This window comes from Tenrec ecaudatus, chromosome 13 (assembly GCF_050624435.1).
Source record: "Tenrec ecaudatus isolate mTenEca1 chromosome 13, mTenEca1.hap1, whole genome shotgun sequence".
In the NCBI taxonomy this organism is placed as follows: Eukaryota; Metazoa; Chordata; class Mammalia; order Afrosoricida; family Tenrecidae; genus Tenrec; species Tenrec ecaudatus.
Window position 1 is genome coordinate 15,736,823 of NC_134542.1, and position 21,624 is coordinate 15,758,446.

Here is a 21,624-nt window from a genome sequence, read left to right on the forward strand (position 1 = left end):
GAGAAAACTGGAGGTGTGTGGTCCCCAGAAGGCCACTTGCACTGATTACCCTGGGGAACTGGGGTGAAGAACCCCCATATGACAACGGGACCAGCAGGCTGTTTGTTTTTGTGGGGGGGGGCGGTAGGGGAGTTCTGCCACTGTCTCTTCAGGGCTTGGGGCTCTGGGCCTCCTGAGTTGTTGGACTGCCTCCTTTTGGAGTGCAGGACAGAGTAAAACGGGCACTGAAGGACCAGGAGCCACATGCTGGCCCACGGTAGTAATGGGTTGGGGGCAGGCTGGTGGCAGTTAGGAAAGGGACATGCCAATCCACCCGGCTGGTGCCGTGTCCTTCACCCCCAGCAGCGGCGCCTGGAAAGGAGACTGAAGAGCACATCTGTGGGACAGCACCACCTGTGCGCACAGCATGCGTGTCTCGTGTGTGACTTACACAGAAGTGAGTTCTGGTGCCTCGTCCACCGCTCCTCCCCAACGGCAGATCTCCCAGATCATTCCGTCCACCGTCTTTAACCCTGGGTGTGTGTATAAAACACTGCTTGGGGTCACGAATACTTAGTGCAGGTTATCAGCTGTGGTTAAGAAGTCACGGGTCCAGCTTGGCCGGCCGGCCCGTGGCAATCAAAGATCACCCAGCCCCACAGGGCATCTCCTGCCCTCTGGACAGCTCAACAGCGGCTGACCGCATCCTTGCCAGATCCTCCTCAGAGAAGCTAGGGGTTTAGTCTGTGTACTCTGGAATTACATCTTCATCCGCAGGCCCACTGAAGGCAAGCAGCGACATGTGAGGACAAAAGCGGCACGAGACGCTTCAGAAAAAAGGTGTGGAGGGGAATGAAAACGTATCACGTGAGATTTATCTGTGGAAAAGGGGGCTCTTTCTTTCTGGGAGTTTTAGTGTCACGGCTTCCCAACCCAGGCTTGGCCAGACCAAGGGCCTTTACTTTGCACCGGGCCCATCCCTCAGCCTGGGGGCCATGATGTCCTGACTCGCGCTCAGGAGAGTGGCTGGAGCAGCAGGGGGCAGGCTTTCCCCAGAGAGAAAATCCCATTTCCTGCAAGGAGACCTAGCCCTCTGCCTGGGAGCACCTGGGCGGAAGAGAATGAAGTGCCTTGGGAGAGACAAGTGGAAGCCCGTTGACCAAGCAAGAGATGGCTCTGGGGATGGTTGTCTGCGGACGCCGAACCACAGAGCAATAGCAGGGTTTAAATACAAAACCGGACTTGGACTTCCCAGGGTCTATCTACCCCCTATATGTTCGCGTTGTAGGGATGAGGCCTTGAAAAAGTGACTCGGGACCAGCAGCTCTTTGGATCAGTCTTTAATGTGCTATTGCCCACACCGCCGGTCTCAGCGTCGAGTCGTGCGCACGGCGACATTGCTGGGGCTTAGGACAAAAACAAGAGTGGCAGGAAGGAGCCGTGCACATCTGTACGGAACAGCAACACCTTCGACGGGGAGAACTCAGTTCGTCTTTTCAAAAGGTACCGCAGGGGACGTCACTGCATTTCTCCGTGGGCCTCGATCAAATCAATTGGAATCATTTTGTATAAATATTGCCCAGTGCCATGCTCTCTGGTTTGGCAGCTGGGGTGACAGAGAGACTGAAATCCGTCACTCAAGAGGAGCAGATCTATGGAGGGGTTGCCTGACAGCAAGGGGTCTTCCTCCTCTACCATCATGCCACAGATCTCGGGCAGAATGTGATATAAAACAGCCCAGTGGCGGGTCACACTGGCCCCAGCCTTCTCGCTATCACGTTGAAAAGGGTCTGAAGGGGGTGATGCCTCTTTTGCTCAAAATGATTCTTCTCAGGGAGATGTCAAAGGCCAAGATTACCGTGACGATAAGGCTGCATACAGGGGCCTGCAGAAAGTTTGTGGGGAAAGGGAACTGCAAGGTAAGCAGATTTCCCCGTGCACTTTTTGAACCCCTCCCACCCCACCCCCCATCAACAGTCAGGAGAGGGCAGCTGTCAGCTTGAACGTCGGAGGGGGAGGGAAGGGCTCACGTCCCTCCAGGTGTGCACAGGGGGATGTGGACGGTTATAAACCTCAGCTTCTGTGGTTGAGAAGCTGTGTTCTAAAAGAGGCCTTGCTAACAGTGTTTAGCGTTTAAGCAAAAACGAATGATACCTGTTTCTTGTTTTTAAGGACTGAGAGGAGGAGCCGGGGGAGAGGCGGGGGGACCTGTCTGGTACCCGCAGAGCACTCGCTCAGTGAGATCACCGTGTCTAACGGGCATTTGTTGCACCCAGGTGACTTGTTTTCCGAGACTTGTTTTCTGCATTGACGATCCCTAAGTCTTCCAGTATGGGAGGCAACCCCAACTGCCGACGAGAAACAGATGGACGGGAAGGAATTAAGCAATGGAAGAGCACTGGGGTGACTCTGTCAGGGTCCAAGTCAATGTCAGGGCGATCGTGTCAAGGTCCGTATCAGGAAGCCACGTCTTCTTTCTGCGGCACCAGAATGGACTTACGCCACTGTTCTTTGATGGCACCTGAGAGGTGGCAAACGAAGCTGACTTAGGGCTGGCCCCACGTCTGGCTGGGGCAGGAGAGAGCCAGGCATCCAGTGAACCCCAGATGGACCCCCGCGGTTGCTCACTGTTGATGGAGGCTGGGCCCCGCTTGCCTGAGGGGGTGGGAGCAGGCACTTGGTTTCCTGGATGAGACAAGCATGGTGGTGGTGCCCGGAATCCCACAGAACGTACAGAGGCGGCCGAGCAGATGTCAATATCAGTGGGAATGCCTAACAGCAGCGAGGGCTTGCCACAGAGAAGGGTCTTCCTGTCGGCTTACAGCCCTGCCTCGGGCTGCAGAGTGGCCGTGCCACCTGCCAGGCATGGTCTGATTAGATCACAATTGAGTCACCGTGCGTGGGGAGTGTAGTTTTCCGGGGTGCCACCCATTCTGCCGGACTAAAGTTCCAGTCTTTGCAACGTTTGCATTGGGCTGCTCTCCTACCAGCTTTCATGTCACCTCTGTCTCTGTGGGCTATAGCTTGCCCTAAATTGTACCCCAACTCCTGGCGGCCTTTGACTAGGTCCAACACATGTGTAATAGGCACCTTCAGGAATGTTAAAGAACTTGCCTGTGGCTTTTAGCTCGGGTCCAATGGAATCACAACCCTTACAGACTAGTGGTCCCTCTATGTGTTTTTTGTTCCTTGGAGACAGCAGCATCATGTATCTCAGATATCAGCATCAGACACGCAGGTTTACGATTGAAGAAAAAATGCCTTGTCAAGACTTGCCCACCCAACCCGGTTCCTGTGTCTTGGCTCTCGTGTCACGTGAGCTCCTTCCCAGTTCCCCGAGGCTCACAGCAGCCCCAGAAACCTGTGCAGCATCGGCACGAACGTGGTGGCACAGATGGCAACAGACGTGTAGGTGACAAACTTGTAAGGCACTTCGATCTCCAGTCTCCGCCTGGCCTCCTTGTTCCTGGTGACCACCTGGAACCACGAGTATAAGACTTGCAGCGACAGGTTTTGCACAAGTTGGCGGACCAAGAGGACCACCGCAATACCCACGGTGAATTTGGCTAGACCCAACGTGAGCATATCCGCGGAGAGCAGAGGGATGTTCTGAATGATGGGGAGTGGGGCAGGGGGCTTGGCCACCAGCTGGAAGAAATGGTTCATCCAGCAGCCGGTGGTCACTCCGGCCCCGACAGCGAGGATGGTGGTGGTGTCTGCTCTGGTGGGGCTGTAGTATTCAGACACGGGGTAGTTGTAACACAAGAAGAAGAGCACAATTATGAGGCACACGGGGAAGAGGGGGCTGGCCGAGTCGAGGTGATCAATGAGGGTCCAGGCAGGGTAGGTCAGGGCAATGAACAGTGCCGTCATCAGGACGCCACAGACCACGTCCTGTGAGAAGGAAAGAGAAAAGACGACAAAGGTAAGTGTGGGAGGGGGGCAGTGAAGGAGCCCTGGTGGCGTAGTGGTTGCTTATTGGGCTGTGATCTGTAAGGTCAGTAGTTCAAACCACCAGCCCCTCCTCAGGAGAAATACAGGGTTGACTCCTCCTGTAGAGATACAGACTAGGGGCAGTTGTGCGCTGTCCGACAAAGTGGCTGGGTCAGCAGTGAGTTTGCGTGGAACAAATTTCATTTTCTTAATGCAGAGCTGACACCACTGTCCCTGCCGTCTCATTTGTAAAGTGTTTCTGTAAAAAGACATTTTATCGGGAACAAAAACAGAGATCAGAGAGCTCACTCACATCAAGCAGTGCTGTACAACTGCTACCACAATCGATTTCAAAACATCTTCTTTCGCCAGGGCCTCTTGACCACCCCTCCCCCACGGCACCCCCCAGGAACCCTTATTCTACGTGCTGTCTCTATCGGTTCATCAATCCTGGGTTTCAGATACTGAAAAACTGAACAACCTATAACTAAAATTCAAGAAGGCTTTTCAAATTTTGGTGAATCTCTGTTAGGAGTGGGGTACAAAGGCGCCCTGTTGGCATCGTGCTTATGTCTCGCACTACTAACTGCGTGGGCTTTCTACTCCTGTCAAGAGAGTCTCCGAAACCCACAGGGGCAGTTCTGCCCTGCTCTACAGGGTCGGCATCCACTCGAGGACAGGCAGTGTGGAGCTTTGGGAGGTGCAACGTGGACCTGGAGATGCGCGAGGAAATGCAGTGTCCACGTCGCATTTGATGGCGCTCTGTTCTCCCTGGGCGCCTGTTCCTCTCATCCTTCATCCCCATCGCCTTTCCCACGGGACTGCCCAAGGGCCAGCCCTTTTGTGCACTTCCTGTGGCCAGTTCTGCCCTCGGGCAATCACTGACCCCGCCTCCTGGAGAAGTCTCCACAGCGTCAGGTGCAGGAGCATCACCCACACAGACAGCGACGTGGCGGACCCCGGATGCTGACCTGCAGGGCCCCAGAGTCTGCATTTTAACACCAGGTGGTGTTAAAACCTTCACGGGTGGCCACGGGTGGAAATGTCCTCTCCCGTCTTCATGCGCTGGATGGTCAGGCACGGGCATGACAGCACCCTGACCTCCGATTTTCTAAAGAATGCGCTCCGGTTGCTGTTATTGAGACGACACAGCAAGGCCTAGGAGGGGGCTTCAAAAGGTCCGTGGAGAAATGGAATTCCAAGAAAATGGGATGTTCCCACAAGTGTTTGGAAGCCCCAATTGCTTCGGTGTGAACAGTTCCGAGACGGTGCCTCCATTCTTCGGGTTGTGTGACTACTCTCACTTTTCTTTTCTGAGTTATTCCTCCCTCATGAAGGTTAACTCCTGGCGCCCTAAGGCTCCCGTTTTATCTCTGGGGCGACTGTTTGGTTCCACACACGGGCGAATCTCAGGCAGCCCGGGGAAGCGGTGGGTTAGGCCTGGGCTGCTAGCGCCAGGTCAGCAGTTCCAACCCATCCCCTGGAGGGCCTTCCTCCCTGTCGCTGCCCCTCCCCTCTACCACACCCGATGTTCTTCTCCAGGGGCTGGTCTCCCCTGACAACACGCCCACAGCGTGTGAGAGATGAAGTCGCACCCCCTTGTTTCTCAGGGGCACTCTGGCATGACCAAATTCAACAGCCCAAAGACAGCTGGTCCAAAGAGCCCTAGTCAATGAATCCTGCTCTTCTCCAGTGAGCGCCTCAGGAGACCAGACCGCTTTGGTTCTGAGCCTCGGCAGTTGAAGCAAATATCATCTTAGCCAACATGCCTGTGGGCACAGATTTTTATCCCTTCTGACCACACAGTCAGGTTTTCAAGTATAAAAGGGGGTATTATAATGCATTTAGGTGTTTCTGTCAGGAAAACACAGAAATGATTGCTACTCTGGAGCTATAAGCTTCTTATAATAAAGTCTTCCACATGTCTTCTAAAAACAATGATTATTAAAAAAACAATGATTTTATGCTTGAGAAATTCAAGAATACCTTTGTACATTAGTTTTTTTAATTGGTTTTTTAACCACTGAATTCTCAGGTGGAAGCTCACTGCATCCAATCTCCGTCTTTGGTTTGGGTCTGCTGCGATGGTTTCCCCAAACCCCAAAGAGGTGGTTTCGTGGGGGATGACAGAGTCACGTGTTTGGCTGGGCCCTGGGGGCAGAGGGGAAGGGGTTCAGGGAAGAGCAGCAGCCCTCTGCAGGATGGGCAGGTCGCCCACAAAAGCACAGAGTGGAGGAGGCAGGCAGGAGGACACTGCTGGGGACAGACTCCATTCAGTGGCAACAGGCTTGGCTGTTCTTTAACAGGTGGATGCGGGAGAGAAGGGAAGTGCGCATGTGCTTTGGACAGAAACAAGAAGTGAAGACAGCCTGAGAGACCAAAATAAAATTGCTATCAGGTCAAATTCCAGCTCAGAAAAGCCCTTTCCGATAGGGTAGCCCTGCCATAGAGGGTTTCCAAGGCCGTCGATCTTTCCAGCCGCAGAGTGCCACATCCTCCCCCGGCGCAGCTGGCTGGTTTTGAACTACCAAGCTTTTGGTCAGCAGGGGAGCGCTTGACTTTCTAAACCACCATGAGGTTGCCATGAGTCATCAGCACTGACTCGATGGCGGCATGGGGGTGGTTTGGGAGTGCTCTGTATTTGAACATTCAAACCAAAATCAGTTCTGACTCATAACAACCCTGTGAGTTTCTGAGACTGTCAGTTTTCACAGGAGTAGAAAGCCTCATCTTTCTCTCGAATTCAAACACAAAGACCCAATTATTCTAGACCCTGCCCCCCCCCCCAGCTAGGAATTTGTTCTAAGAGAAAACCAAGGTGGGCACCAATGTTGGCATTTAGGATGGTTCCTGGTGGGTTACTTTCACACACACCAAGTAAACCCCAAATCCCACATATGTGCTCTGCTGCCAATCATCAGAAAACACAATCAGATGACATAAAGACTGAAGTACACGTCCTAAAACGGACCCAAATCTGGACCGCTACAAATCCAGCACATTTTGATGTTGTTTATACCAAAAGTGAGGCCCAAATGGCGCAGTAAAGATTCTTTACTGAGACAGCTTTGAAAGGTAGCATTCCACAGCTATGGGCCTCTGGTTGCAGTAGGCGAGATGGAACAAGGGCGACCCAAGCGCTTCTGTAAAGAGTGGGCCTCCCTTCATGTAAATGTATCCTTGCATGTCCCAGTAAATATGAGACGGGAACAAGCTACAATGTTTCCAGCGGTTGGTCTGCTTCTATCCGGATGTGACCGTGGACTATATTATTTATTTATGCATCTCAGTTCTTTCTGAACGCTTCTCCAGTCGACACCCGTTGGTATTATTCTAACACGAATAGAACCAAAGAGAAGGCCTCAGGATGGTAAAGCCAAGAATGAGCCGATGCTGCTCTTTGTCACAAGGAAGCAAGGTCAGCAGTTCAAAACCACCCGCTACTCCTTGGGAGGAAGACGGGCTTTCTCTTCTTTCCCATCAGGTGTTACCACCACAGGGGCTGTGCTCCCCGGTCCTATGGGGTCGCTATGAGTAGGCATTGACTTGATGGCAGTGAGTCTGCCCTTGTCACAACATGCCAACCCTCTACAATAAATCAGCACGAACCTCAGGACTACCCCCAGTGTGAGCGCCACGGGAAAGAAGCGCACTCGGGATGAGTGCTCGGGGTTACTCCCGGGTGGTACCGCCGGAAGCAGAAAGAGCCGTTCAACCCAAGCGACCAGCCCAGGTGCCGGGGCCGCCTAGGGAATCCTTTGGGGCCAAAAAGATCATGACATGGAAACTAACATTTTCCAGAAGTTAAAATGCACGTCCCTTTGACTTTTGTACCTCGTCTCATTTTCAACGATAACATTTAGTCTTTGGACAAAAACTGGAGCTGTGTTCTATCTCATTAGGTGAAGTCAGAACAGAGACAAGCGATGTAAAGTGTTTAGAAAAGAACACTGAGAGATGGAGCTGTGGGAAACAGTCTCAGCGAATGCTTACAGAAGCACTCGAAGCGGTGTGTGCATTCAAACACAAACAGTCCACCTGTCGGTAAACATCTCTGGATTTTTCATCAGCAGTGCTAGCCCCAGGATCTGAGTCCTGACCCTACATCCCATCACATTCCCATAAGCCATAAATTTACACTCTCCCTTCCAATCCCTTCCCCGAAGAAGCCTATTGAAGAGCCCACACAAGGTTAGCTAGCTAGAAAGTGAGGGGGGATAGGGAACAGACGGACAGACCTATTCATTCGATTGGCAGGAAGGAATACATTCAGATCTTGCAACTATTTATGCCCAGAACTCTGAGTCTGGCATCTTACCCTCGGCCAGGGCCCCTGCTGAGATCATGAAGGGCCTTCTTTGCCCTTGGCTGTCTTCTCAGAGGGAGTTGAAGCCCAGAGCAGAGCAAAAAGTCCAGGCCAGCTTTGGGCCGTTCTGATTGCAAGCCGACCCTTTACGTCAAAAACAAAGGGAAGCGACCCAGTCCCGCCAGGATGACAGAAGGTTCCATTTTCCGTCAGAGACCGGTCAGGTTGCTGGGCTAGCACCGACAGGATGCTGCTGCTTTTCCTAGCTCACCAGGACTTCGATTTTTGAGCATCACGCAGATAAGATTCAACAGAAGCCAAATGGCAGAAGGGAGGCATGGTTGCTCGTGAATCTGATACATACGATTGCAGAGAGAAACCGATCTGTTATGCAGTTAGGGATGAGGTGTGGGCACCTGTCCAAAACAATGTACATCTCCAACTGAAGCACACCCATGTCCTCGGAGATCTGTGGAAAGCAGGGAGCAGATACACTTTGCCCCGTTGTGTCTGAGTGGGCAGCCGGCCCTCCTGAGAGGAGCAGGTCTTTGGTGGGCACTGGGTCACGGATAGGAAGCCCTGGTGGCACAGAGGGGAGTATGCTCACTGGGCTGCGATCTGCAAGGTCAGTAGTTTGAACCCACTAACTGCTCTATGGGCCAACTACAGGGCTTTTTATTTGTGCAACGAGGTATAGTCTGAACCCACAGGGGCAGTTCTGCCCTGTGCTGTGAGTGGGAATTGATTCCGTGACAGTGAGTTTGGAGAGAGATGATTACTCTATCATGACGGGACCCATGGCTACACCCTGCTTCAGACTCGACTCTCTAGCAACATCTGGACAGCAAGTTAGGGTCTCCTCCCTTTGGAAGATTTTACTCTGAAGCAGCAGTCCTCAACCTGTGGGTCGCGACCCCTTTGGGGATTGAACGACCCTTTCACGGGGGTCGCCCGATTCATCACAATAGCAAAATGACAGCGATGAAGTAGCCATGAATATTGTTTGATGGTTGGGGGTCCCCACCACACGAGGGACTGTGTGAAAGGGTTGCGGTGCGAGGAAGGTGGAGAAGCACGGCTCTAATCCCTGTTGCTAGAGAGCTGGTCCTGGCTCAGGGTGACCCCAGGTGTCACAGGTGCTGGGTTTTCTTAGCTGTAAGCTCTACCAAAGCAGTCGGCCAGTCCTCTCTTCCGCGGTCCCGGGCTGGGTCTGAACTGCCAACTTTGAGATGAGCTGCTGACTACAAGCCACTAGTGCCGCCCAGGCTCCTCGGATGAGAGGGAGCAAGCAGTTCATGTCAGTGCATGTTCAGAAAAAGGAAACGCAGGGCTGGGTGTGCATCATCTCTATGGAAAGCACTGGACTTAGGTCAGCTCTGCTTTTGCCGTGCTTTTCAAACTCACAGTCTGGCCAACAAAGAAATCAGGGCAGTTCTTCAGTTTCTACTATGATAGACTAACTTCAAAACAAAACAAAACAAACCCACACCTCACTGCCTTCAAGCTGACTGCTATTCACAGTGACCCTACAGGAAAGGGTAAAACGGCCCCTGTGGGTTTCTGAGCCTGTAACTCTTGATGAGAGGAGAAAGCCCCCATCTTTCTCCTGTAGAGCAACTGGTGGGTTCGAACTGCTGACCTTGTGGTTAGCAGCCCAGTGCTTAACCACTCCACCACCAGGGCTCCTAGAATTACAAGCCCAGTGTAATATGATGTTAGGTAGAAAGATAATTGGGTGTACTGTGTCCTAGTGGCACAGTTGGATTGCTAACTAAAAGGTCGGGAGTTTGAAACCACTAGCCACTCCAAGAGAGAAAGATAAGCCTTTCTACTCCCACAGTTACAGTCTCAGACACGGTCTGTTGTATAGGCTTGCTGTGAGCTGGAATCGGCTCAATGGCGGCGAGTTCAGTTTAGAGTTGAGTGTATTTCTCCTTAATCCACAGTCATCATGGTTTAGGAAACAACTGCTCCTCGTCTTGACTTTAAAAATTCTAACAAGTCCAAACAGCAGGCCTTCCTTCAGCAAGACCCAACATCCCCACCCACTGTCCTCACTGACACAAACAAGTCTGAGAAGGATGAATCGGCGTGTTTGGCAGGCCGGTAGGATTATGACATGCCGGGCAGGTTATAACATCATCATTGACAACGACGGCAGGGCAGCTTGCAAGAATGACAGGTCCAGGGAAGGGCAACGTGCTAAAAGGCACAAAGGGCACTGTCACACCTTCAGCCACTTCCAATCTGGATGGCCGAGGGACCTGAGGTCAATGCCACATCACTGCAGGTGGAGAAGGAGTTGCCACTGGCACCCCACTGGCTGGGGGTGGGGCAAGGGTGAGGCTGGGGCATTCCTGGTGTTTTAATCGGGGTTGAACGTGGAATCAGCTGGGGAGTTTGCTGATATGCTGGTCTTGATTTGGGGGTCCAGGTGGACCCAAGAGTCTGTTCCCTTTCTTAGTGAGAACTCAGCTGCTAGTCTTGTGACCGGACTGGGAAGAGGTTCTCTGGCTCCCCTGGTGCGGTGGCCCCTATGGGCTCGTCAGCCGAGAGGAGCAGGCTCGAGCTAGGCACACGCTTTCTTGGGACCTAAGCAGCTGGATAAAAACAACAGAATCATATGAATGGAGCATCCCCACAGAGTCACCTGTGACGTGCATCCCCACAGAGTCACCTGTGACGTCCAAACCGGCAGGACTGCCTGGCTTTCCTGGGCTCCACAGGTTTGCTACATTTGACAGGGCGCAGCTTGGCGGGTTTTCCATGGTTAAAACTCCAATCCTTGTTATAAGTTCGAAACCACCAGCCACTCCTTAGGAAAAAGACCAAGCTTTCTCCTGCAAGAGTTAATATTCCCAAAACCCACCAGGGCAGTTCTACGCAGTCCCATAGGCCTGCGACGAGTCAGCATCGGCTCTATGGCACCGAGTTTGGTTTCTGGTTTTATTAAAACTCAAACCTTACTGCTGTCAAGTCGATTCTGACTCACAGACACCCTGCAGAACGGGGTTGAACTTCCCCTGGGAGTTTCTGACGCTGTGAATCTTTCCAGGATCAGTCAGCCTCCGATTTCTCCCTTGGGGTGGTTGGAGGCTTTGTACTGCACCTGTTGAACGTAGCAGCCCAGCACAGAAGCCACCGTGTCACCCAGTGAACCCCACAAGGGGAAAATGTCGGCCTGGTGCTTGTCAGACAGGCCGGCTCTGGCTCTCACAGTGCTGTGTAGGAGTGACCCGGAATGAAGCGCTGACAGATCTTGTTGATCTGGTGACTTGGATGCTCATGGTCGGGAGGCAAAGTAGGCCTGGCCCAGTCAGTGGCCGGGGGAGGCTGCCTCCACCCAAGGCCATGGTAGTCAGTGGGACTTTTTCATTGTACATCTGTCTTGCTTTGCAGACTGGTACACCGACGTCAACCACGGCCACGCTCTGGTTTGGGTGAGGCGAGCCATCATGCCTGGCAAAGTACAGGGCGGGGCAAAGAGGAAGGCCCTTGATGAGGCAGAATGACACAGGGACTGCACGCATGGGCTCAAACACGACAGCATTGTGAGCACTTGTGATGGCGCAGGCCGGGCAGCTTTGCCTTCTGTTGTCCACAGGACCGCTACAAGCCCAAACTGACCCAACAGCACACAGCACCAGCGACAACTGCAATAACAGTGATGGTCACTCTGTGCCAGGCAGTGTGTGTCTTTGGGCATACTAATCTCCAAGGTGAAGCACTGAACTTTGTGGCTATGGTTGCCAGGTGTCCTCGAGCCCAGGCTGACTCCTAGCGACCTGTGGTGTTACAAAAGTTCACGTCAATTTGAGGATCTATGAAAGTGCAGGGTGACATCCACCTGTCAGTCAGGTCACAACCTGATGGTGCCTCCTTATGGCCATGGCCTTCTCGTAGGGAGGGCCCAAGGAACCTCCCCCCACCCCCCGCCTCTGCCTTTACTTTCCTGCTTGCTGGCCACGCAGCGAGCGGCCAGAGCCCTGCTGTGTTTTCCAGCAACTCTGGACCCAAGCGATCTTGCACATACCAGCCTGTGACACACGTGCGGTCTGCATCACTGCACGTGGCTGTGTGAGTCTGAAGAGGGGCCTGTGCAGTAGCATCAGACTTAGAGACTTGAGTCGGCCAGGGCGGGGTTGTGTTCTTGATATGTTTCCTTCTTGATCCATGTGACCCTGATACAACTGCTGGAAACACTGCCGGGCCCTGGGCCACCCTTCCACTTGTGCAGCCTCTGTGTCAATCCATGTCGTTGAGCGTCTTCCACTTTTGTGCCCACCCTCTGCTTCACCCAGCTTGATGTCTTTCTCCAGGGACTGGTCCCTCCTGACAACACAGCCAAACTACGTGAAATCTTGAACTTTGCAATCTTGAAAAAATGCTATTCAAGCTACAAGGAGATACAAGTTTGTCACAATGTGCGAGGGCTCAGAATAGGGTACAGAGACCCAGCTGTGCACAAGGGCACCGCATTACCCCTGGCGCACGGTCACAGAGGTTTCATGGGTTCGAATAAACAAACAAAGCAAGAGGACTTAGAGGAAGCCCTGCGTGCATCTAAAAATGTGACGCATGGAATGTTCTAACCTCCTTCCAAGGAAGCATGTTTTAGGGTGCTTTCCCACGAACGTGCACGAACACAGACCCAGTTGTAGGTTTGGGTTACAGCTAAAGCCTGGGCCTTCAGCTGATTTTCAGGGTCAAAAGACAAAGCGAGTCTGCTCCTGTTCAGCATCTGCCTGCAGCTCCCCGATAAGTGTCCAGCCCGCTACTTTCCACAGCCCAGAATGCGTGCCCCCTGGAGGCTGACCATCTGCAGACCTTCACTGGCAATGTCACTGCTGATGGGGTTCAGAGAAAATCAATTCTGCATCTGTGTTGTGAGAGCAGGCTACCGAGGGAAAGTAGACTCACTGACTCACTGACTCACTGACTCACTCACACACTCACTCACTCACTGTCTTTGGGGGCACCGGAAGGGGAGCACCTTCCAGTGAGTGGAAACAACAACCCCGGAAGTTACAGTCTGTTGCCCTGGGTGACTGTCCACTGTTTCCCAGGTAACCCAGCATCCTTGCTGTTACATTTCTCTCTTGAGTTGCCTATACGTCGTTAGCGCTCCTTAACATTTTCCTGGTTCCTTCGCTAATGACCGAGTTGAGTGACGCCCTTGATGTGTTCATTTTACATTTGGACAAGAGCTCTGATGTCACCTTTTGAAAAGCATGCTCGAATCCCAGTGCTGCCGAGTAGCTAGCAGATTGGGCCAGTTCTCGGGCAGTTTTTTGGCTGGGACGGGCAGACTGTCTGGACCCCGCTTACTCTTCCTCTCTGCCTTAGCTGAGCCCGGGTCCGCCCTCCAAGCCTTTGCTGGGGAACCTCTCTTCCCAGCGCACTAATAAAGGATGAATGCCACTTCCGCTTGGCCTCTTCTTGGCTCTGTTTCTGAATCCAATTTGGGAGGCAGGACAATGACTAAGGCATTTTGCTACTCAACAGTCTGCGCGACTTTAAATTGATTCCCAAACCATCAAGGGACAAAAGAGAAGCGCTCTTTGAAACTTAGGTTGTATTTATGCTCTTGCCAAAACTCAAATTAAGGGCTGTTTATAAAGAGAAGACACAGAGAGAGGACAGAAATCATAAAAGAGGCAAGTCCCATCAGGGCGGGGGTCCTCAAACTTTTTAAACAGGGGGCCAGTTCACTGTCCCTCAGACTGCTGGAGGGCCGGACTATAGTTAAAAAAAAACTATGAACAAATTCCTATGCACACTGGACGAGTCTGCTGCTAAGTAGGACAGGCAGCGGCAGCAAAAACACCTGGCGGGCCAGATAAATGTCCCCGGAGGCCACATGTGGCCCGCAGGCCGTAGTTTGAGGATGCCTGCATCAGAGAGAAAGCTAAGTCCTCTCGTCTGCTCTGGGAACTCCTCACACAGTGCTCGGTGGCAAGCAGAGAAGTGCCGAGGGGTGGCACTGCGTGGATTTTGACTCCGAGCAACCCCACAAGGCTGAGCCCCACTGCCCACTGGGTTGTCATGGGATCCCACTGCCAGGTCTTTCTCCCGAAAAACCCAAGTAGGATTGCACGGCTCTCCATTTCCTGTATCAGAGGAGCGCTTAACCACTGCGCTTGCAGGACTTTTTAATCTGAAAGCCGGAGTTCAGGAAACTGTTAACTCATTCACTCATGCAATGACTATCAGGCGCTTTGTCAAAAATGAGCTATTCTATAACAAGAAACATACTAGGATAGAGGAACAACGACTCAGTCCGTTTCCATGAAGAATCATATTAGCTTTCATTGTTTTTGTAAATGGAGTCAGGCTCACTGTCTAAACAATAATCATAATAGACGCATTTCAGAGGCCTCTGTCCCTATCCTCTCCCACATAGTTTTATCACCAACAGCACCATGTTGTAGAAGTTCTTTTGGGACTTGGGACTAGCAATATGTCATAGATCCCTTTTTATGAAATCAGAAATACATTATTTGATAATGGCTGTACAACAAGTCTACTCGATCGAAATCCCTTCCTTCATTTCAAACCGAACCCGACTGATGGGACTATTTAATGAGTTTGGACTGCTTGCTATTGAACGCATTAATAACCATCCTGGAGGGGTAGTAATCTAACGGTAATTAAAAGCAAAAATTCTGAAGCCAAGTGGCTTCATAGAAAAGCTCAGTTCCATTTCTAACCAGTTACACAAGCTTGGCCCCATAACTTTGCCTCTCTGCACTTCCTGGGTAAAAGTTAAGACAACATCAGAACCTCCCTCAGTAAGTTGCTGCTTGCCACCCGTACTCATAAGTAGTCTATGTGCTTGCTGCCTCACAAACCCTAAGTTTTGCCATTGATATGTTTCCATGTGTGCTTGGGGAAAGCCCTTAGAAAGGGCTCGAAGCATAGAAAGTTCTGTGCGTCTTCCAATGGTTTAGCCATCATTTCACAGCAGTCATTCTTTCTGGGAAGGGATGAGATCCGGAAACTTGCTGTCAATTGGGCCAGCCCGGTTAAGCAATGCAGCTACTAACCATGAGGTCAGCAGTTCAAACCCACCATTCAGTCACCATGGAAACCACAATGAACACTGCTGGTAGGTGTGTAACTTTGGCTCAGTGGGCAGGTGGTCACAGTCAACAGACCAGCTCAAGGACCTGCAGGGAGGGACACAGGGAATTGTCTATCTACCGCAAACATCCTTCCAAAAGGGAAGTGGGGTTGGAAGACATTATGCTGAGTGAAGTTAGTCAATCAATAAAGGGCAACAATCCTACGTGATCAAATCAAGGTTTTCCTACCAAAAGAAACGGACTTTGATGGCTTAGGGGTGAGGGGGAAAGGGATGGATGGGGAAGGAAAAGACTAGAGGGGAGATTGGGGTAACTAGGTGAAGGGGAAGATCATAGCCTACAAAAGAGGGAGAATTCAAGGAGGAACAAAAAGCAGGGGTCAGACAGAAGTGAAATGAGGACATGCCTGGAAAGACATGGTTGAAAGCCTGGCCAGAAGCAGCATGCTAGCTGTGATAGGTTTTTGGTGCCAACATGGCTTCCTAGGAACATGTGGGTGGTTTAGCCTGTCAATTAGGTAGCAGCTTGATTAGAGGGCAAATGAAATAAATGGCTTTCTAGAGCCGGGTTCTTCCTCTTTCTGCCCGGTGATAGGACCAGCGTGCCACTGCCTGAATTAGCTGCTCTGCCTCAACCGTGTGCTGCACTACCCGTGAGCTGAGCCAACCCATGGATCATGCTGGATCATATTGCCATGCTGTGCAACCTTGAGGCTCTGTCATGACCTGCGTGACTAGGCTGCTGCTGCCTGCTACTGGGCTCTGCTATGTCTCAACATTTCATCGTCCTGCTGTTGCCTCCCAACCTTGCTATGTCTGCTGTCCGTGGGCCAGTTCGATTCTGCTCCTCTTGCCTGCAGGCAGACTCTGTGCCTCCCACCAACCACTTTGCTGTCTGCTTCCTTGACCTTGGACCAGCGGCCAGCATGAGAAAGGACCTTCAGTGTATTAACTGTCCGACAAAAGTGAGTTGAACTGAGACTTCTGTACTGCCACGTGGACTAATTAGCTGTTGTATTCCTTCTCGCTGTATAAGTCTGTCCTTTTTATATCATAAGTATCCTATTTTTTGTTTCTCTAGAGAACCCTGCGTAACACACTAGCAGAAACACTGCGTGGAATAGTTTAGGAAGAAGCCACAAGATACCAGATGGAAGCTGGGGCTCTGGGAACAACATAACATAAAGGGTAAATATGTGGCCTCACACAAATGGGCAACGACTCTTAGACAATCAAAGCAAATCTTGTTGGCTTCAGAGTACATGTGGAATTAAAATCACGGTGGAGAAAAAAAACACACTTTTTACTAAGCCCAAATTTTGACTCGATTAATACGGAGTCATCAAATACTTCAATTTGCCTTCATATCATTACAAAAGCTATCTGCCTGAACCTCTTCTAGGGTAGAAAAGAATTTCTTTCTTTCTATCATCATCAGAAAGACTAAATGCTTGTGATACCATCAGTACTAAGGACTTCTGGAGCCAGAAATGATGGTCTATTTTACAAAAGGGTAAAGGCATCTCTTTCTGAGTTACACAGAAAATCCTGGGCATCATACAGAGGTGAGTGTGCTCAGAAATATGGTCTAGTCCCTTCCCCTCCAGAACCTCAGCTCACGCCCGGGGCAGGGGAGAAAGTAGGGCATGCTGGGGTGTATGTAATTGGCATCTGACTGGTTTTCTTTCCCATATTAAGAAAGTCACTTAGAAGTTGTGTGTGTGTGTGTGGTATTTTAAGTGGTCAGTTTGAAAACACCCCTCCCAAAATGCTCGAGCCCAACGCCAGAAATCCGTTTCCTATGGTCTGCGGATAATTTAATATTTTAGAAGCCTTTTCAACATCCTCCAACTCCAACCAAAACTAAAACAACACTTAGGGGAAAAATAATAAGTGCGCAAATAAAACCTAATACCTATATAATTATCTGCAGCTCAATCCATTTAGAGACAATAAAATAGAGCGATATTTCAGCTCACTCAAGTCCAAAATCCTGGAAGTGTCACTGGCCATTTATTCAAATTACAAATATCCACTGTCCGAACAGCAACAAAGATGCCACCTAATTTTACTGCTTGTACATTTGGGCTGATGGCTTTATACGTCAAAGGATTCAACGTCAGCACTGTCTGCACTTTAATTTAGAGCATCACAAGTGATCTGCATTTTGATTGGCTCTGGTCCCTGTTCCCCAGCGAACACAAATGAAAAGACAATCTCCCGTTTGGGAGCCTCTGAAAGAACAGGGAAAGTGTACACTCAGAGACGGACAAAAAGCAACACTGGGGCTCGGTTGGCCAGCACCCCTCCTCCTGCCAGTAACAGGCTGTGCTGTATATGGGACACCTGCCACAGCGCAGTCTGATCTCAACCCGAATCCTTGCTGCCAGCCAGTCTTTGTGGTGGGAGTGCCACTGACACCTGCCCACCGTGGTGACCACAGTGGCATTGGGAATCCCAGTGGCACAGGGTCCAGCATCATAGTGACTCGGAGCCGCACAGTCCGATGGGTGGGCAGCTGGGTGGAGGACCTGATGCGTAGGCAGCCTCAATCAGAGTGAGCTTCTTTACTGGTTGGCCTCCCCATTTTGCTTCTCTGGGTCTGCCTCCTGCTGCTGTCTGTGACCCTGCCCCCTGTCAACGCTCACTGGGCCCAGGGTAGCACTGACCCTGCCTGGCTCTGGGCCTGCCTGAGGCTCCCCGGTCCGGTCACCCCCTGGATTCCATGTGCATACCCATCCTTTGAGCATATACATGCCACCTGCACAGTGGTGTCACTGGGCTTGCCAAGCGGTGTCACTGGGCTTGCCAAACCTGCTCGGGCCCCGCCTCAGGGAGGGTGCCTATTCACTGGGCGTTCTACGACCTGTCCATGCTACCCCAGTTCCTCCAGCCCTCCAGGGCGGTCATGGAACGAATCAAGGCTGGCTCCTCAGTGCTTCTCCAATCTGGTCTCACCCCCTCCCAAGCACTCCTGTCCATCACCTTCGGCCCAGCCAGACTCCTGCCCCATCAGCACCTCTCGGGTTTCCTGTGAGGGCCGCTTGCCATCCTGAGAGAAACAGGCATGAGAACCTCCTGAGGCCTCATGCCCTCTATCCCTGGGGTCCCCACCCTTCCAGGTCTTTGCCTCTGCCGAATCTGAATCTGCTCCTCTCTCCCAGGGAGGGCTTCCCCACCCCTCCCCGACCCTCTCATCCGATCAGCACAGGCTGGCCAGGAAAGGACAACGCTTCCTTTGGAGGGCTTTGCCAACGCCCCTTTAAGCCTTCACTCTTGAAACAACGCAATTAGCCAGGCCTGTTTCTCTGTTTTACAAAACACCAAGCCCTCTCATTCTAATCAGGAGGACGAAGGGTGCCTCTGGGAAACTAGGGTCAGCCCCGTTCTCGTTCTCGGGAGCTTCAAGGTAGTTGCACGTTGCCGCACAAGGAAAATAACTCTGAAGTCTTTTTAACTGGGCCAGCGCTGGCAGCCCGGGGTGGGGGTGGGGGCCCTAGATGAACAGACCCTTAGCCAACATGATCCCACCAGCACCAACAGCCTAAAGAAACATCATGGGAGGTACTACCCATGATTTCTGGGTTCTCCAGATCGACAAGCCCCTGGCCTGCCACACAAGGGCACCAAGACCCCTGAACTTGCCTCTGTGAGGAGCGAGGTGGGGGACTGGGTCCACGCATGCCCATCCTTGGTCCTGGGTGTACTCTCTGCCTTGATAACTCAGGGCAATTGAGTCCAAGGGCTGAGGGTCCAAGGGCCGAGGATCTGTCAGGAACTCAGATTCGCTGATGACATCTCTAAGATTCATTACTTTCATGACACACACACACACTGCAAAGTAGTAACAACGCACTGGCCTGGCGAGCGAGGTAATTAAGGCAGGAATGACCAGGGAGGGGAATCATGGGCACGCCAACCACAGGGCTCTGCAAGCAATGCTGGTGAGCTTGGAGGACACAGCCTTACCAGGATTGTGTGCATTCCAGTGTAGAGTCGGCTGAGACACACCAGGGTCGAGAACACCACGGCCATCGTCAGTCCCAAGGCAAACGGATACTGTGGAGACAAGGGGGTCAGTGAACGAGAGGCTCATACGGTGCTCAGATCCAGGGTCTGCTGCTGCGTGCCAGCGGGAAGAACAGATAGTCCTCCACCAGGCCGCTGCTCTGAATTGCACATCCCACAGATCAGAAACCTGACGATCTGCACCCATCTTTAAACGGAAGGAAGGGGCGGGAGATGGGCAGAGGAATGTGGCTCACAGGGGGGGAGTGGTGGGTGGAGATGGATGGTGACCAGATAGAACTGTGCGAGCAAGACTCAGTAGAACCTGGCTTGCCATCGTGTTGGCAGTTGTAGTGGATTAAATCACTCTGTCTCTACCTGGGTGTAGACGGTACTTGTTCGGTGCGGTTACGCTGGGTTCTGACTTGTAAGGACTCTGCGGACAACAGGAAACCCTGCGTGGTCCTGGTCCTAGACCGTCTGCACAGTCAACGCTACGCATGAGCTGCCTGTTGCAGTCACTGGGTCGGTCCACATCACCGGCGGTCTTCCTCCTTCTTGCTGACCGTCCACATGACTAAGCATGATGTCCTTCCCCAGGGACCGGTCCCTCGCGATAACAAGTCCAACGGTAAGTGAGACAAAGTCTCGCCATGCTTGCTTCTAAGGAGTTGCTCATTTCTCTGGAAGCCATGGTCCAGTCAGCATTCGCCACCAACACCATCAGCCAGTGCCACGCCTCTTCAGTCTCGCACGTATCAGGGCAGGGGCGACGGGAAATGCTATAATCTGGAGGTCACGGGTTGGATGATCAATGACTTCCTGAAAAGGACCCGAGTTCATGGGCCCAGCGACGAAGAGACCGATTTATAGACAGATGTCAACGCAAAATGCCAGATTCCCTCAAGCTCAGCTTTTGTCAGTTGATAACAGGAGCCGCTGGGGAAGTCTGGCTAATGCTACCTTGTATTAGGAACCTGCAAATACTTTGCTTACTAATTAACCCAGCGTTATGAGCCACGCGGTCAAACGGCGTCTTCCATTTCTTTCACACGCTGCCATTAAGTGGATTCGGACACACAGCAACCCTATAGGACAGAGAGCCTCCTCTGCGGGTTTCTGAGACTGGAGCTCATGCGGGGGTAGAAAGTCGCATCTTTCTCCTGTGGAGCAGCTGCTGGTTTTGAACAGCTGAGCTTGAGATTTAGCTGTCCAACGTGTAACACACGGCATCGTCAGGGCTTCCTTAATTCGTTCAAAGATATCCGAATAAAAACCAGAGTGCCACAGCTATGTGAAAGACGAAGTACTTGACGGCCACCATCCCATCTGATTGTCACTCAACGCTAGGGGCTAAGTCCTGTACTTGGCTCCTCTTAGCAAATGAGGACAGTCTAAACTTGCAACAGTTAGTTACCGTAGCACTGAACTTCCTAGTTCCCAGTGATGCTTCCCCACATCACTCACCGCCTTTGGCTCTCATCAGAGGGGCTGAAAAGGTTAAGATGACTTGCTCAAGGCCCCAAGGCTAGTCATGTGGGGACAGGCTCAGACCTGGAGGCCTCACGCAGTCGGAGGCCAAGTTCAACGTGTACTTCCTAATGGGGCACGTGAACTGAACCGCACCACCTGGCCTTGCCATTTGCCGGGCCTCTGGTTTCCATCGCAAAGCTGTTAAAAATCAGTGAGTTGATGTTTTCAGACACTGGAGGCTGGGCATAGGCTTCAAAATACATTTATATAACGAAACCCTTGCTCAGAGCTTTTAAAAAGCAAATCAACTCAAAACTAAATAGATTTGCCATTAAACATTAAATGGAGAAGTTACAAACACAACTCAGACTATAAAAATTACTGTATCAAGTAGCTGAAGGGAATTTTTTAAAGACGGCCCAGGTGTCTTCAAGTTGTGAGCAGAAATGTGTGTGTGTGTGTGTGTGTATGTGTGTGGTTTCCTATCATCAGCCTCCGTTGGCAGCTTTTCTTCCCATCATCCCATTCCCATCCCCAGGTCTCTCTGGAGCAGGCACTTTTAATCACAACTTTAATCACAACTCTTAATTGTGAATTAGTTTATAGAGGGGATCATCAGTTGTCCATTCAATCATTCATACGGGGTTCATCCCCTCCAGGGACCATCTCTCACCCCTCCTGCCATCCTGCCCCCATTAGGTTTATTTTTTTAAATAGTTTGATTGGCATATAATTCACATGTCATACAAGGTAATAGTTCAATCATGCTAAGAAGAAGTGTGCAATCATTAAGATAAATTACAGAACCTGTTCTTTCTCACACTCAGGGTTGTTAGCTCTC

At 51.5% G+C, this 21,624-nt stretch overlaps 1 protein-coding gene across 1 annotated transcript in view; it reads right to left on the bottom strand.

Annotated features, from left to right (window-relative positions):
- Positions 1-3,321: 3,321 nt before the first annotated feature.
- The window catches only part of SGPP2 (sphingosine-1-phosphate phosphatase 2), a 96,219-nt gene continuing 77,916 nt past the window's right edge, over positions 3,322-21,624 (bottom strand). The window contains exons 4-5 of the mRNA XM_075530209.1: positions 19,272-19,361; positions 3,322-3,873 (exon numbers count right to left, since the gene is read on the bottom strand). Of these exons, the coding sequence (XP_075386324.1) occupies positions 3,322-3,873; positions 19,272-19,361 (642 nt within the window). The remainder of the gene's footprint in view (positions 3,874-19,271; positions 19,362-21,624) is intronic.